General features: G+C 43.8%; 1 protein-coding gene across 1 annotated transcript in view; it reads left to right on the forward strand.

The window, feature by feature from the left end:
* The first annotated feature begins 4968 nt into the window (after positions 1-4968).
* Positions 4969-16225, forward strand: part of LOC126456090 (uncharacterized) — an 891834-nt gene continuing 880577 nt past the window's right edge. The window contains exon 1 of the mRNA XM_050091846.1: positions 4969-5118. Within this exon, the coding sequence (XP_049947803.1) occupies positions 4969-5118 (150 nt within the window). The remainder of the gene's footprint in view (positions 5119-16225) is intronic.

Consider the following 16225-nt stretch of genomic DNA (forward strand, 5'->3'; position numbering starts at 1 on the left):
ATGCACGCTGGCCCACAATTGTTGTAACTGGTCCTTGATTCCTGGTTACTGACACTAGGACAGAGTTGAGGTTCGAGTTAGATCTGGGTATCTTTCTGGTCTCAGGAATACCTCAACATTAAGCAGACACTTCACAGAGGCATAGGCCGTGAAGGAAGAACACTGAGCTGCTGATAAGTCGTACCAAGATTCTGATCATGAGAGATAACACATGTGGACAAAGGTTGCCCATGACGTAGAATCGTTCCATCAGAATTCCCCCAGTCACTATCAGCCGTGACCTGAAGTCATACCCAATGGCTCCCCATACCATGACACCAGGAATAACAGCTCTGTTCTTCTCTAAAACACTGGAAGACTGGGACGTCTCTCCATGTCGCCGTCATGCTCGCCAGCGATACTCATCCGGAGTAGTGCAGAACCACGAATCATTGCTGAACAAAATGCGACGCAGTTCATCAGCAGTCCATGCTTTTCAGTCATATCACCACTCCAAACACAACAGTTTGTGCGTGATGCTAATGGCAGCCTATACATTCCCTAGTTTCACTGCTGCTAGACTCTGATCAGTGACGCATGATGACACGATGTTGCATTGCTTGTTCTCGAATGGCAGGCGCAGATGTGGAGTAACGATGTGAATACAGCGACCGTCTCCTGTGGTGGTCAGACGTGGTCGATGGAACTTTGACGACCAGTGCGCCTGCCCTCGCGTTGCCATGCCGTCCAGCATCGGGCCACTGTCACATCTGAATGGCCTTCAGTTCTGAAGCTTGTACGATTCGACCAACCAGCCAAACAGAGATCCAAAATGAGACCCCTTTCAATCTTTGTCAGTTGCTGATAACTGTGCCTCACAGGAGTAAGTGGCATCTCCGTATTCTTCATAGTGATGACTGTTCACGCCCCTTATGCACCCTACCAGGCCTGGTAACAACACTAAACACGGAAAACAGTAATGCACACTGGTGGCAGTTCTGTGTCTCAAAGAGAACTGAACTGCAAGTCTAATCAGTACCATCATCGATAGTGCTTACATGTACAGTATTACATTGACATCTGACCAAGACTTCTGTGTGCACTACTATCTTTTTGTCAGGCAATGTATGCCATTTTAACAAGTATCTAATGAAGGGTAAAGTTGAAGATTATCCGTTACCAGACTCAATTGAAGGTAGTTTGTTTGGACATGACAAGCTTAGAAATTACGCCTATCTTCAGGTGTTCACACATTCAGTTTTATCTTTACACATTCGGTGCCCCATTTCACTGTTTAGTAGATGAAAGTGAAAGCACTGGAAGTAACAAAGCTACAAGGGCGAATATATTAACGTATAAGTGGCGATAAAAAAGTTTACTTTCGAAGGCCGTACAGTCCAGAATCGGTATGCCTTAAGCCTTAAGCATTGAGGCAATTGCCCTACCGACGCACCGGGTTCAAGATCTCCGTTGGGTAAAACACTGTGTCATACGGCGTGAAGAAGTCCGTAACTGCCTGCAGCACATCCTCGTCCGACAGGAATCGTCCACCCTTCAAAGCCTTTTTTAAGAGGCGGATGGCGTGAAAATCTCGTGGTAAGAGATCAGGGTTATATGATGGGTGCTCGTGTTTCCCCCACTAGGCGTAACTTTCGCGTTAAACAGTATTTGCCGTATGGGGACTTGCGTTATCGTGAAGCAGCAGCACTCCTTGCACGGAACTTGGCGCAACGATGGTTTTCCACGGACATGCTGCCTCATACACAGTCGGCAGTCTCCGACGGATGTCTACCGGTGTTTTCCAAGAATAGAATAACAGCACATTGGTCCTGTTTGAACGCATTTGGCAATACCTTCGCCATAGTTCACTTTTCCGCATTGACCGCACGCACATCGGAAAGACACGAACGACACACTGATCCCTTGCCTACTTGTCGTTGCTTATATACTAGAATCGGAGCAGCTCTACGTTGCAAATACGCTGCAGCAACGCACTGAAACGGAAACTTTTTGAACGCCCGTTGTACTTACATATGCGTGTCGAATGTCCAAATGCTAACTACATATTTCATTATAAAGTAGTCATAAACGCTGTAAATTACAGTCAAGACATGATCTCAAGAGACACGAAGTGATATTTGATATCTAAATATCCTTCAGCGTATCAATAACTTGCAACAGCAGGTCATTCACAACAGCAAGCAAATAACCAGTGTTACCACATATCAGTTGTTTACAAGCTTTTATGTGACAAATGCCTACAATTTCATACAAGCTAGGCAAGAAGGAGTTTCACTATAAGGTGTAGGGAACATATGGACGCCTTTCGACTAAAAAACTCTGATAAATCCTTCTCCGCAACACATTCGAAAGAACAAGGTAATTCAGTCTAAAACATTACGGATCCTATACATGGTCAACAAATGAAAGAAAATGAACTTCCTTGAAGAACTTTAAATTTACACTCACAATTCCAGCTCATCAAATCTCATCCTCAACGAGCAAGTAGACCTATCATTTCTACACATCTTTCACGAATTATTTAGAAACAGAAACCGCAAATTATTGTCCTCTTATAATCACCAATCATAAAATCGAGTATAATTAAATTCCTTAGCATGTAAGATAAATTCATCTAAATTGCTTGATTTGTATAAATCCTCTGAAAGCCCAGCTTACGAATACAGATTACTTTACTCTCACTGTCTCTTTTGCGTATACATTTTCAATTTGCTTTACATAATAGACAATGTAGCAAACATTGCTTCCTTCGAAACAAAACAAAGCTATGCCTCTTCCCAACTATCAATAACAAGAGCATACATTACACAGCACAAAAAGACATTTACCTATTATTATCTGAGTGTGACTACATCAAATATTTTAATTTAAGAGTGACTATGTTTCATGTCATAATTCGAAAGTGTGGCTGCACGGTCATATAGTACTTTTATTTACTTGTAACATCCTCGGGCGTTCCATATGTGTAACATCTCTGTACATCTAATCACTTTGACCAGCAATGAATGTATAAGGTGAAACTGATTGTGTTATCACCTGAACGTGGGCGTAAGTCCAAAGCCGGTTGCGTTCTAAATAAACCGCCTTCAATTGAGTCTTGTAAAGGATTTTATTCAACGTTATCCTTTAAAGGAACAATCACGAAATTCAAGAGCATCCATTATAGATAAAATTAACTTTGTAGAAAATAACTTCATGTGACACTTCACATTTATTACCACATCTTACGTTAAAGTAGAAATCATCTGAGGATACGCGATGCCTAAGCCATGAGAGCCTGTTGATACCATCATTTTTATCAGTCATGTAAGTGAAGTTATCATCTTTATCAGTGGAAAGACACGCCAACTTCCCCTCCCCTTCCCTCCTTATCTTCAGCCAATCATAGCATAGTATTAAAATGCAACATCCAATGAAAAATCCCAGACGGCGGAAACTTCTAGATTGTGTTAGCGGGAAATTTAAAACCTTCTCCCCTCCCCACTATCTTCACGAAATTCAAGCATCCATTATAGATAAAATTAACTTTATGGATAAAATTAACTTAATGTAACACTTTATTGCCCTATCGTACATTAAAGTAGGAATAATCTGGGGATACGCGGCGCCTACGTATGATAGCCCGTCGACGTCATCACTTTTGAAATGAAAAAGAAAATTTCCAAAATGATGCAACTAACCCAATTGTGTTAATAGGAAATTAAGAACTTCCCCTGTTCCCATACTATTAAAATCATGGGGAAAACTGGTGTCAAGTTACGTTATTCCCGAAAGGCACACATCAAGCCGTGCGCTCCCGCCCTCACCTCCTTATCTGCAAGCAGTAAAAAAAATCTAAGATGATGGAAGTAGAGAAATTATATGTTTTGTACCCCCCCCCCTCCTGTTTCTAACCAGTCACAGTTAATGTAGTATTAAAAATTTCATTATGTATGCTGTAAAATCGACACAATCTCTACTTGAAAGTTAAGGAAGTATTCACTGATTCCTAGAAAGTCAAAGATATTCATCATACGTAGCATAAGGTTCGCAGGAGAGCTTCTGTAAAGTTTGGAAGGTAGGAGAAGAGGTACTGGCAGAAGTAAAGCTGTGAGGACGGGGCGTGAGTCGTGCTTGGGTAGCTCAGTTGGTAGAGCACTTGCCCGCGAAAGGAAAACGTCTCGAGTTCGAGTCTCGGTCCGGCACACAGTTTTAATCTTCCAGGAAGTTTTACATTAATTATGTTTAGACCAATTGTATGCTTCATGTCCCCTTTCTCCTCCCCTTTTTGTCCACTCATATCATAGCATAAAATAGGGCACCAGATATATACAAAACAATTATGTAAGCTCCACCTGTGAGTCAAAAACAAAATATTCATTATTTCTTTGAAAGTCAAAGATATTAATTATTTCTGGCCTTAAAATATTGTCAGGTTACATCATTTACTGGCACACGGTAGTAAACTGATGTCAGTTTCAACATTGTGCATTATTTATCTACATGTATGTACTATTGGTGTAATATTAAAGACTCCATGGTCACATAGAATCATTTCTCTCTGCACTTAATACATCAAATATTGTGATCTTTCAGACAAGCAGTCATTCAATTGAAAGTAATATTGGTTTCTGTATTTTGTAAGTCAAAACCTGTGATCTCTCTCATGCAAAGTAGTAATTCTCTCTCTCTCTCTCTCTCTCTCTCTCTCACACACACACACACACACACACACACACACAACCGCAACATTACGTACCATTGGTCATAATTGATCACTGCTCTTTCTGTCTCCCATTCCCTACTACTCAAATGAGTCCATCCATCTTACACTCCACACTCTCCATCACCATAATTAACTCCTCGTTTGCAAATGTCATCACTCCAGCATGCACTGCAGCTCCACTGCTACTGCTGCTGCCGCCACCACCACTCTCCCCCTCACCACCACCATCACCACCACCACCACCAATGCCCCTCCCCCCACCAATGTCAGAACTGCACCAGCCAGCAGTGCCATCAGCTTCTGCTGCTGATCCATTGCCACCACCATCATCACTACATCTGGGTCCAAGAACAGAAACACCGGCCACACCTACTCCAGCAACAACCAGATCCACACCAACAAATGCTGCAGCTGTGACCACCTCAGACATATCTGTTTTATCTTCAACCCAACCAGCTCTAGGCAAGAAAAATAAGAAAAATTGAGCAAAATCCTGTCACACTCCAGATGGTATCCTCCAACACCACAGTCCCAGATGAGCCCTGCAACCCACCTAACACAGATACCCCACCTACCTCTGACACTCAACTGCATCCCCACATCAGAACCTATGGAATCTCTTCACATCCTACCCACACATCTCCTCCAACACATTCCTCCATCTCATTACATCCTGATGTCAGATTCCTCACTCCTAAAACACTTTTCCTTAAAATAAAGAAGTACCTTCAAAATCTCAACATATTACAACTCATGTCCTGCAAAGACTCCTTAATCATCAAATCCTCTAATCCTTGTTTCCAAACCCACCTACAGCAACGAGTGCCTTCCATCACCTTTGCTCTACATGAATGTAACTCCATCTTCTGTCTGTTGCTCTACATGCCTCTCTGCTCCCATGAGCCCAACACAACCCAGACAGCCCCAAACCCTGATCGCCCCACAGACTCTTTCTGCTGTGATCAAGGGGGTGGAACCCAAGGCACAGTAGCGGAATTTGAGTGGGAGCTTAATTCCAATCCTGACTCAAAATCCGAAAAGCCCTTCGAAGTCACCACCATCCAGGTCCTATCTTCCTTATTTGCTTCTTTTCCAAAGATCGCTCAACCATAAATCACCTCCTTCAGAACAGGGCCTTCATCTATCACTGTAAACACAGATTGACCCTTCATGATCCCAACCCGAGGCCTACCATTGCCGCAAATTCTTCACCTACAACGAGCATTTAACTTCTAGCTCCAAAAACCCTCCTATATGCTCCCACTGCGAAGCCAACCATCTTTACCAACACTGCCCCAAACTCCAATCTCCACCCACCTGCAACACTTGCAACTAATCCCATCCCACTTATTCCTATAAGTGTACAGCCAAACCCCGTCCTACCAAGGCTGTAATGAGTGCCCCTGTCTGTCAACACGACACACCACCCAGACAACTCCCAATATCCTACTCCTACCGCTGAAGACATCATCCGCTTCACCACCATGGTCCTTCAAAACATACACCCATTTGAACGTCCACATATCCTCTATCTGGTCACCCCATCAACCCGCTCTGTTTTTCATTTAAAGGCCACTGCCACGTATTCCCACAACGCCTCCCACTTCCTCTTTTCCCGAGTAGACATCTTCATTTAATGCAGCCCCACATAACCTTGAGCAGCCTTTCCAACCCCACAGCACCCTAAATCCCTTCCATCATCACCCATCTCACAACCACGCCACTGCAATGTCAGCTCCCTACCCTCATCCTCTGTTCCATCGATGATATCTTCATCACTAGCCATTATCTCGAGCTGGTAATCAAGCAGCACAGATTCAGCTTTCCCTTCTACAACTTGTACAGTGTCAACTTCATTTCATCAGCATCACCCAAAAATTTGAATACTCATATTTTGCTTCACCTGCGTATATTATTAATACAACTGTTACTCCCAAAAACTATACACTGAGTGGATACATCGCAGTTGCCAGCCAGTCCCCATATAGGGAATGAAATGATAATGCAGAAAAAATCCACCACTTACATGCATGAGTTGGACTCCCTCTCCCACTCAATTATAACAACTACCTGGGATACTCTCAGGGTTGTCAGTCTTCAAATTTGCTGCTAGTCCTCACTGAGAGTCATTGCCTTCACAGCCACAGATCGCCCTCGGCATTGGTCATCGCCAGTCCACATATTCACTGCCAGTCTTAGCCTCCATCATTCAGTCACTACTGTTTCATCGCCTGCTTGTCATCACCAGCGCTGCCTTTACTGTATTTTACGATGTATCAACACCTCCAATGATCTACTCGCACTTCTTCTCTATTCCTACCCTGACATACTCCTTTACCCACTACCTGCCTTTCTCACCTTACCCACCTGCTCCACTACTCTGATGACTCGCTCCATCTTTCTGAACCCATAGACTTAATTGACTCGTTATTTGCAGATGACGTGAGTCCAGCATGCAGTGCAGTTCATTGCCACAGCTGCCGTTGCCGCCGCCGTCACCACCACCTCTGCAGCTCACCATACAACGTCAACTCCACAGCAGCAACATCACCCCAGAATTTTCAATACTCTAATTTTGGTTTCGCATATACATGTTTATTGATACTACTGTTTATCTTCTTATATCTGTAGGCTGAAGAGTGGTTACATCGCTGCTGTCAGTATGCCACCGCAAGGATGAATGAAATCAAAATAAAGGGAAAAAAGAAAAAGCTATCTCTGATTTTTTAAAATTCCTGTACTTAAGGTGACGCTGATTCTCCACAGAGTGGTCGGCAGCAGTCCGTATAGATTGCCCCATATAACTGCTGCACTCACAAGGGACATTGTAAATTTTTGGCACTCTCAGACCTAGATTGTCTTTAACCAGTCGCAAAATTTCCTTAATTTTTCAGGGTAGGGCGAAAAACTCGTTCCATTCCTTGTCTGTTTAGGGCTCGAGCTACCTTATCGGTTGTTGCACCGCAGAACGGAGGCCTTACCATGTGTTGTTCCTCCAGGCTTTCTTGAAGGGCGTCACGTCTATGTTTTCTTGACAGTGTTGACCTACTATCGCCGGCAGAATATCCATTCTTTCTGAACATAGTGGTGCTCCTTCTCCGAGGTAGTACTGGCTCTGTGTATCAGGACGTTCGACAAAGCTCTCTTCTAAGCTGGATGCTGAGAGCTACGCCCATTGAGATATAGATCTGTATGGGTCGGTTTTGTATACGCAGAATGGCCGAGTCGTACATTTGTTTTTCATTCTACCAATAGATCTACAAAACACAACTTACGTCCTTTTGCATCGTCACTGTAAATGTTATGTTTGAATCAATACCTTTGATGTGTTCGATGAACTGCTGAAGCGCCTTCCTACCTCGTAGCCGAACTAAAAAAGTACCATCAGCAGATCTGAAGAAGTAGGATGGATCGAGGGGGGCCTTATTCAACACTCCTCCTTCAAAACCTGCTATGAAAAAATCAGCTATGACTACGCCCTTTTTTAGATGTGTTAGTCGATAGAAAAACAGGTGAACGACTTGGCCATCGAAAACTGATCTCCACAGATCTGTATCTCAGTGGGCTTATTTTTTACCATCCCGCTCAGAAGCGAGCTATGTTGAACACCCCGATACTCAGAGACAGTACTGCCTCGGACAAGGAGCACCTAGGCTCCGACATGAATCATCTGACGATGGTATTCAGAAGGAATGGATATTCTGTCCGTGTCGGTTGGTCGCAGTCAGTGTGCTCCCTGCCGCCGTTGGATAAGCAGCTGCAGCAGCAAGTCGTATACCCCTAGCTCACTCATTTGTTACATAGTTTAATTCTTAATTTCTTTGCGTGTTTTTGGTACTTGCATTGTGTAATTCATAAATTTCGGGCGTATTATAGTATTTGAGAGTTGTAGCATCGCGTTTTAGTACCTGAACAGTGTAAATTCGCGTAGTCGTTTGTCTACTGTTTTGTTTTGAACGGCCAGTGTCGGTTGGTCGCAGTCAGTGTGCTCCCTGCCGCCGTTGGATAAGCAGCTGCAGCAGCAAGTCGTATACTCCTAGCTCACTCATTTGTTACATAGTTTAATTCTTAATTTCTTTGCGTGTTTTTGGTACTTGCGTTGTTTAATTCATAAATTTCGGGCGTATTATAGTATTTGAGAGTTGTAGCATCGCGTTTTAGTACCTGAATAGTGTAAATTCGCGTAGTCGTTTGTCTACTGTTTTGTTTTGAGCGGCCAGTGTCGGTTGGTCGCAGTCAGTGTGCTCCCTGCCGCCGTTGGATAAGCAGCTGAGCAGCAAGTCGTATACTCCTAGCTCACTCATTTGTTACATAGTTTAATTCTTAATTTCTTTGCGTGTTTTTGGTTCTTGCATTGTTTAATTCATAAATTTCGGGCGTATTATAGTATTTGAGAGTGTAGCATCGTGTTTTAGTACCTGAATAGTGTAATTTCGCTTAGTCTCCTTCCGCCGCCGAGCAGTGTCAGCAGTGCGCAAGTAGCAGCATTACTGCATTTACTAGGCAATCTTGTATTTTAATAACCGTTTAAATTTTGTCGATTTGTTTGCGCTCTCTGTAGATTAGTTCAGACGTTCTTTGCAAAACAGTTTTTAGCATGGATAGGGACTGCAACTGCTGTGTTCGGATGCAGGCTGAGTTGGCATCCCTTCGCTCCCAGCTTCAGGCAGTGTTGGCTTCGGTCACACAGCTTGAGGCTGTTGCCAATGGGCATCACTGTGGGGGTCGGGATGGGGGTTTGTCGGGGACGGCCAGCTCGTCCCACGCATCCCCTGATCGGACTACGACTGTGGTTGCCCGGGATACTGCCCGCATTGAGGCTGATCCCTCACCTGTGGTAGAGTGGGAGGTCGTTTCAAGGTGTGGCAGGGGGCGAAAGACATTCCGGAGGGCTGAACGGAAAGCGTCTCCAGTTTGTCTGACGAACCGGTTTCAGGCTCTGTCTCAGGCTGATACTGATCTTCGGCCTGACATGGCTGCTTGTCCTGTTCCAGAGGTTGCCCCTCAGTCTGCAAGATCCGGGCAGTCGCAGAGGGTGGGCTTACTGGTAGTTGGGAGCTCCAACGTCAGGCGCGTAATGGGGCCCCTTAGGGAAATGGCAGCAAGAGAGGGGAAGAAAACCAATGTGCACTCCGTGTGCATACCGGGGGGAGTCATTCCAGATGTGGAAAGGGTCCTTCCGGATGCCATGAAGGGTACAGGGTGCACCCATCTGCAGGTGGTCGCTCATGTCGGCACCAATGATGTGTGTCGCTATGGATCGGAGGAAATCCTCTCTGGCTTCCGGCGGCTATCTGATTTGGTGAAGACTGCCAGTCTCGCTAGCGGAATGAAAGCAGAGCTCACCATCTGCAGCATCGTCGACAGGACTGACTGCGGACCTTTGGTACAGAGCCGAGTGGAGGGTCTGAATCAGAGGCTGAGACGGTTCTGCGACCGTGTGGGCTGCAGATTCCTCGACTTGCGCCAGAGGGTGGTGGGGTTTCGGGTTCCGCTACACGCAACAAGAGGCTACACGGGTAGCAGGGGTTGTGTGGCGTGGGCTGGGTGGTTTTTTAGGTTAGATGGCCTTGGGCAAGTACAGAAAGGGCAACAGCCTCAACGGGTGCGGGGCAAAGTCAGGACATGCGGGGACCAAGCAGCAATCGGTATTGTAATTGTCAACTGTCGAAGCTGCGTTGGTAAAGTATCGGAACTTCAAGCGCTGATAGAAAGCACCGAAGCTGAAATCGTAATAGGTACAGAAAGCTGGCTTAAGCCAGAGATAAACTCTGCCGAAATTTTTACAAAGGTACAGACGGTGTTTAGAAAGGATAGATTGCATGCAACCGGTGGTGGAGTGTTCATCGCTGTTAGTAGTAGTTTATCCTGTAGTGAAGTAGAAGTGGATAGTTCCTGTGAATTATTATGGGTGGAGGTTACACTAAACAACCGAACTAGGTTAATAATTGGCTCCTTTTACCGACCTCCCGACTCAGCAGCATTAGTGGCAGAACAACTGAGAGAAAATTTGGAATACATTTCACATAAATTTTCTCAGCATGTTATAGTCTTAGGTGGAGATTTCAATTTACCAGGTATAGACTGGGACACTCAGATGTTTAGGACGGGTGGTAGGGACAGAGCATCGAGTGACATTATACTGAGTGCACTATCCGAAAATTACCTCGAGCAATTAAACAGAGAACCGACTCGTGGAGATAACATATTGGACCTACTGATAACAAACAGACCCGAACTTTTCGAATCTGTATGTACAGAACAGGGAATCAGTGATCATAAGGCCGTTGCAGCATCCCTGAATATGGAAGTTAATAGGAATATAAAAAAAGGGAGGAAGGTTTATCTGTTTAGCAAGAGTAATAGAAGGCAGATTTCAGACTACCTAACAGATCAAAACGAAAATTTCTGTTCCGACACTGACAATGTTGAGTGTTTATGGAAAAAGTTCAAGGCAATCGTAAAATGCGTTTTAGACAGGTACGTGCCGAGTAAAACTGTGAGGGACGGGAAAAACCCACCGTGGTACAACAACAAAGTTAGGAAACTACTGCGAAAGCAAAGAGAGCTCCACTCCAAGTTTAAACGCAGCCAAAACCTCTCAGACAAACAGAAGCTAAACGATGTCAAAGATAGCGTAAGGAGGGCTATGCGTGAAGCGTTCATTGAATTCGAAAGTAAAATTCTATGGACCGACTTGACAGAAAATCCTAGGAAGTTCTGGTCTTACGTTAAATCAGTAAGTGGCTCGAAACAGCATATCCAGACACTACGGGATGATGATGGCATTGAAACAGAGGATGACACGCGTAAAGCTGAAATACTAAACACCTTTTTCCAAAGCTGTTTCACAGAGGAAGACCGCACTGCAGTTCCTTCTCTAAATCCTCGCACAAACGAAAAAATGGCTGACATCGAAATAAGTGTCCAAGGAATAGAAAAGCAACTGGAATCACTCAATAGAGGAAAGTCCACTGGACCTGACGGGATACCAATTCGATTCTACACAGAGTACGCGAAAGAACTTGCCCCCCTTCTAACAGCCGTGTACCGCAAGTCTCTAGAGGAACGGAGGGTTCCAAATGATTGGAAAAGAGCACAGATAGTCCCAGTCTTCAAGAAGGGTCGTCGAGCAGATGCGCAAAACTATAGACCTATATCTCTGACGTCGATCTCTTGTAGAATTTTAGAACATGTTTTTTGCTCGCGTATCATGTCATTTCTGGAAACCCAGAATCTACTATGTAGGAATCAACATGGATTCCGGAAACAGCGATCGTGTGAGACCCAACTCGCCTTATTTGTTCATGAGACCCAGAAAATATTAGATACAGGCTCCCAGGTAGATGCTATTTTTCTTGACTTCCGGAAGGCGTTCGATACAGTTCCGCACTGTCGCCTGATAAACAAAGTAAGAGCCTACGGAATATCAGACCAGCTGTGTGGCTGGATTGAAGAGTTTTTAGCAAACAGAACACAGCATGTTGTTATCAATGGAGAGACGTCTACAGACGGTAAAGTAACCTCTGGCGTGCCACAGGGGAGTGTTATGGGACCATTGCTTTTCACAATATATATAAATGACTTAGTAGATAGTGTCGGAAGTTCCATGCGGCTTTTCGCGGATGATGCTGTAGTATACAGAGAAGTTGCTGCATTAGAAAATTGTAGCGAAATACAGGAAGATCTGCAGCGGATAGGCACTTGGTGCAGGGAGTGGCAACTGACCCTTAACATAGACAAATGTAATATATTGCGAATACATAGAAAGAAGGATCCTTTATTGTATGATTATATGATAGCGGAACAAACACTGGTAGCAGTTACTTCTGTAAAATATCTGGGAGTATGCGTACGGAACGATTTGAAGTGGAATGATCATATAAAATTAATTGTTGGTAAGGCGGGTACCAGGTTGAGATTCATTGGGAGAGTGCTTAGAAAATGTAGTCCATCAACAAAGGATGTGGCTTACAAAACACTCGTTCGACCTATACTTGAGTATTGCTCATCAGTGTGGGATCCGTACCAGGTCGGGTTGACGGAGGAGATAGAGAAGATCCAAAGAAGAGCGGCGCGTTTCGTCATTGGGTTATTTGGTAACCGTGATAGCGTTACGGAGATGTTTAATAAACTCAAGTGGCAGACTCTGCAAGAGAGGCGCTCTGCATCGCGGTGTAGCTTGCTCGCCAGGTTTCGAGAGGGTGTGTTTCTGGATGAGGTATCGAATATATTGCTTCCCCCTACTTATACTTCCCGAGAAGATCACGGATGTAAAATTAGAGAGATTAGAGCGCGCACGGAGGCTTTCAGACAGTCGTTCTTCCCGCGAACCATACGCGACTGGAACAGGAAAGGGAGGTAATGACAGTGGCACGTAAAGTGCCCTCCGCCACACACCGTTGGGTGGCTTGCGGAGTATCAATGTAGATGTAGATGTAGATGTAGATATTAGGACTAAGCCGTCACGAAAACCATTGAGAAAGCTAGGAGCACCAACACATAGTGTGGCTTCCGTCTGTGATGCAGAAACCAGTAAGACAGACAGAGTCTTAAACAGGCAAGGAATCAGGCCAGTGTTTCGCCACTCAGGACAATTAACGAAATGTTGCGGATTGAAAGTGTGACAGATTTATAATACCTCTCGCGAGTGTGGCAGCAATTCGTGGGGCGTCTACGCGGACTTTTGCCGACCGCTTTGTGGAGTATCAGTGTCACCTGAAGCACAGGGATTTTGAAAAAGCAGCAGGGACTGAGCATAGCTGATTAAAAAGGGCAAATTATGTTTCAGCACACGAGAATTCTGGCCCGTGCTTCGACCTATTGGGACTCAGTAAGAGAAGCAGTGGAAATGAGGCTACGTGATAGACACACCGGCTGTGCACTTAGCAATGTATGGAAGTACGAATTTGATAAAGAAGGAGTACAGAGGAAAACTTCCCGTAGTTTGCCACCCTGATACGAATGATGGCGTTGCACGTAACAGTGGATAGAGAGCATAAATGTAATCTGTGGACGTAGATGACACCAGCCCCATCTTGTGTGCGATGTCATCATGGAGTAATCCAGCCAATTGGGTGCCGTCCTTTGGTCAAAAAAGTAGAGGGGGCTGTAGTTGTGAGGGCTACAACCTCGTTGCCCACCAGACCCGGGACGTTTGAGTAGAGTGAACATTAACCCAGTAGTGAAACATCCACTGTTTTGAGATCACGTCGTTTGTTCGCACGTTGATGCTCGCAGGGTCGCTGAGACGAAGAGCAATGAGTGGAGTGTTTGGAGTTGGCGAAATTAATTAGCCGTCCTCCACTTCTTATTATTAATCATTGAATTCCTTGTGTTATTATTGGTGAAATTCAACCAGCGGTATTTTTCTGCCTAGTGGCCGCTAACGCCCCAGTTACCTACCCTGGAGGTTAGCGTATTTTTGTGGCAATGTACCTTTCCTCATCTTGCCGCTGCTGTCCGGTAAGGCATGTAGTTCGACAGCCTCCTTAATTTTGGTTCGGATATTTTGTTTGTTTTGGACTACTTTGGTCGTAGTGGTTCCTTCTGCTTCTGGATGTTCTAAACACCAGATTCTGAAGATGCAGTGCTGTCTGCTGCTTCCGCCTTGCCTGGGTTGTTCCATCGTTGTATTGGTTATCAGACGTTAGGTAGATATTGCAAGAGTGTTGGTCTGCGTTTAAACTGTCACTAGTTTGAGTTGCCATCCGGTTAAGTGACTACAACTCTTGGCTTCCTGTCCCTTCGTTTATGAAGTTGAGTGACTTTCCCAGGTCGATCCTTGCAGCACTGTATAAGGCCGGCGTCTCTCTTGATTTGGTCAGATTGTGATGATTGTCAATAAGGCCTTCAGCCGTGAATGCAATTTGTCTTAAGAATTTTTAATTAGATATTGTATCTTAATAGTGAAATTTTGACAATTTTTTAAAAATATTTTAGTATCTCTTGGAGAAGTTTAACTGGTTCTTAAGAATTTGCTATCCAGGCCTTCAGCCATCAAATTGTGTTTTGAGTTATTACTATTGGAGCCTTCAGCCGACAAATAATTTGAATTTCTGGTCAATAAGGTCTTCAGCTGTGAGTGCAACTTCCTTAAGAATTTTTTTAATTAGACATTGTGTCTTAATAGTCAAATTTGATAATTGTTCTTTATTGTCAACTTTATTTGCAACTGTTTCCAAATAAAATGTGCTTGATTTTTTTTTAAACTGAGCAACCAATGGTAACTGATTCCGGCCCTGTCGACACCGAATCCTGCCTTTCCCTAAGTACCAGGGCTCAAAAGGACAACTACAGAATGAATCATGCGTTTGATCCTGTGGAAGACTTTGTAAGTGTATTAACCACCAACGAACAGTATTTATAATGTACTGAACTGTACCCTGTTCGCACGTTGATGCTCGCAGGGTCGCTGAGACGAAGAGCAATGAGTGGAGTGTTTGGAGTTGGCGAAATTAATTAGCCGTCCTCCACTTCTTATTATTAATCATTGAATTCCTTGTGTTATTATTGGTGAAATTCAACCAGCGGTATTTTTCTGCCTAGTGGCCGCTAACGCCCCAGTTACCTACCCTGGAGGTTAGCGTATTTTTGTGGTCTCAAATAACGAACAGCTTGCAGAACAGCTGATATGTAGTGTTTAACAATGTTTTAAGATTTGTCTATTGTGGCTCTAAGAATACACAAAAATTGAATCGTATGCAAGTTAACCTCCCGGACGCAAGATTGCGAAAAGATTATGAACTATATTCTGTCTTTCTACAGTTTTAATTATTTACCTGTAGAATATGTTGACATTATTAACACAGACATCAAGGAATGCAACATAAGTGATATATGCGAGCGTTATATCAAAGCTGGAGGAACATATTTTTCTCATTCTATAACGTTGTTCTCCACAATCACGTCAAATATAGATATTTCTGAATTAAGATTGATTCCCATGAGCATGCCATGTGTCTTAGGAAAATGAACCACTGAATCAAACAGGCTTAAACCATTACCTGCTAAAGAAACTACACCTTTCAGCGCATTTAATGTGCTGTGCTTATGTAAAAGAAAACTGGGAGTTGAAGAGAACGAAGTCAGAAAAGCAAACCTTAGTATAGTATAAAAAATACTACAAAGGAAGAATATAAACTGCAAATGGAGAAACAAGACGGCATTGCAGATGTGAAAGTGATGCTTACAAATTATTTTAAACGCAGAGTACAGAACAATCTGGCAACAGCTAGGGATAACGAGATCTCAGCATTTACTGTAAGCACCAATGGAACGTGATCGCTAGTTGGAATACTAGAAGAAAAAATTTATCATATCCGTTCACGGTGTTAAACGATAAACGAAAAGTCTGTTTGTAAAAAGCCATCCCCATTTGGATCCAGTTAAAAAGGTTGGTTACCTTGTATGTAAATTTGGTGAATTGGATGTTGTCCATCTAGCAACAAAAAATACCACGTGCGAAGTTAAAAACCATCAAAAGAGCTACATTTAATGAACACTCGTTTGCTAAACTTG

Source organism: Schistocerca serialis, chromosome 2, assembly GCF_023864345.2.
Source record: "Schistocerca serialis cubense isolate TAMUIC-IGC-003099 chromosome 2, iqSchSeri2.2, whole genome shotgun sequence".
In the NCBI taxonomy this organism is placed as follows: domain Eukaryota; kingdom Metazoa; phylum Arthropoda; class Insecta; order Orthoptera; family Acrididae; genus Schistocerca; species Schistocerca serialis.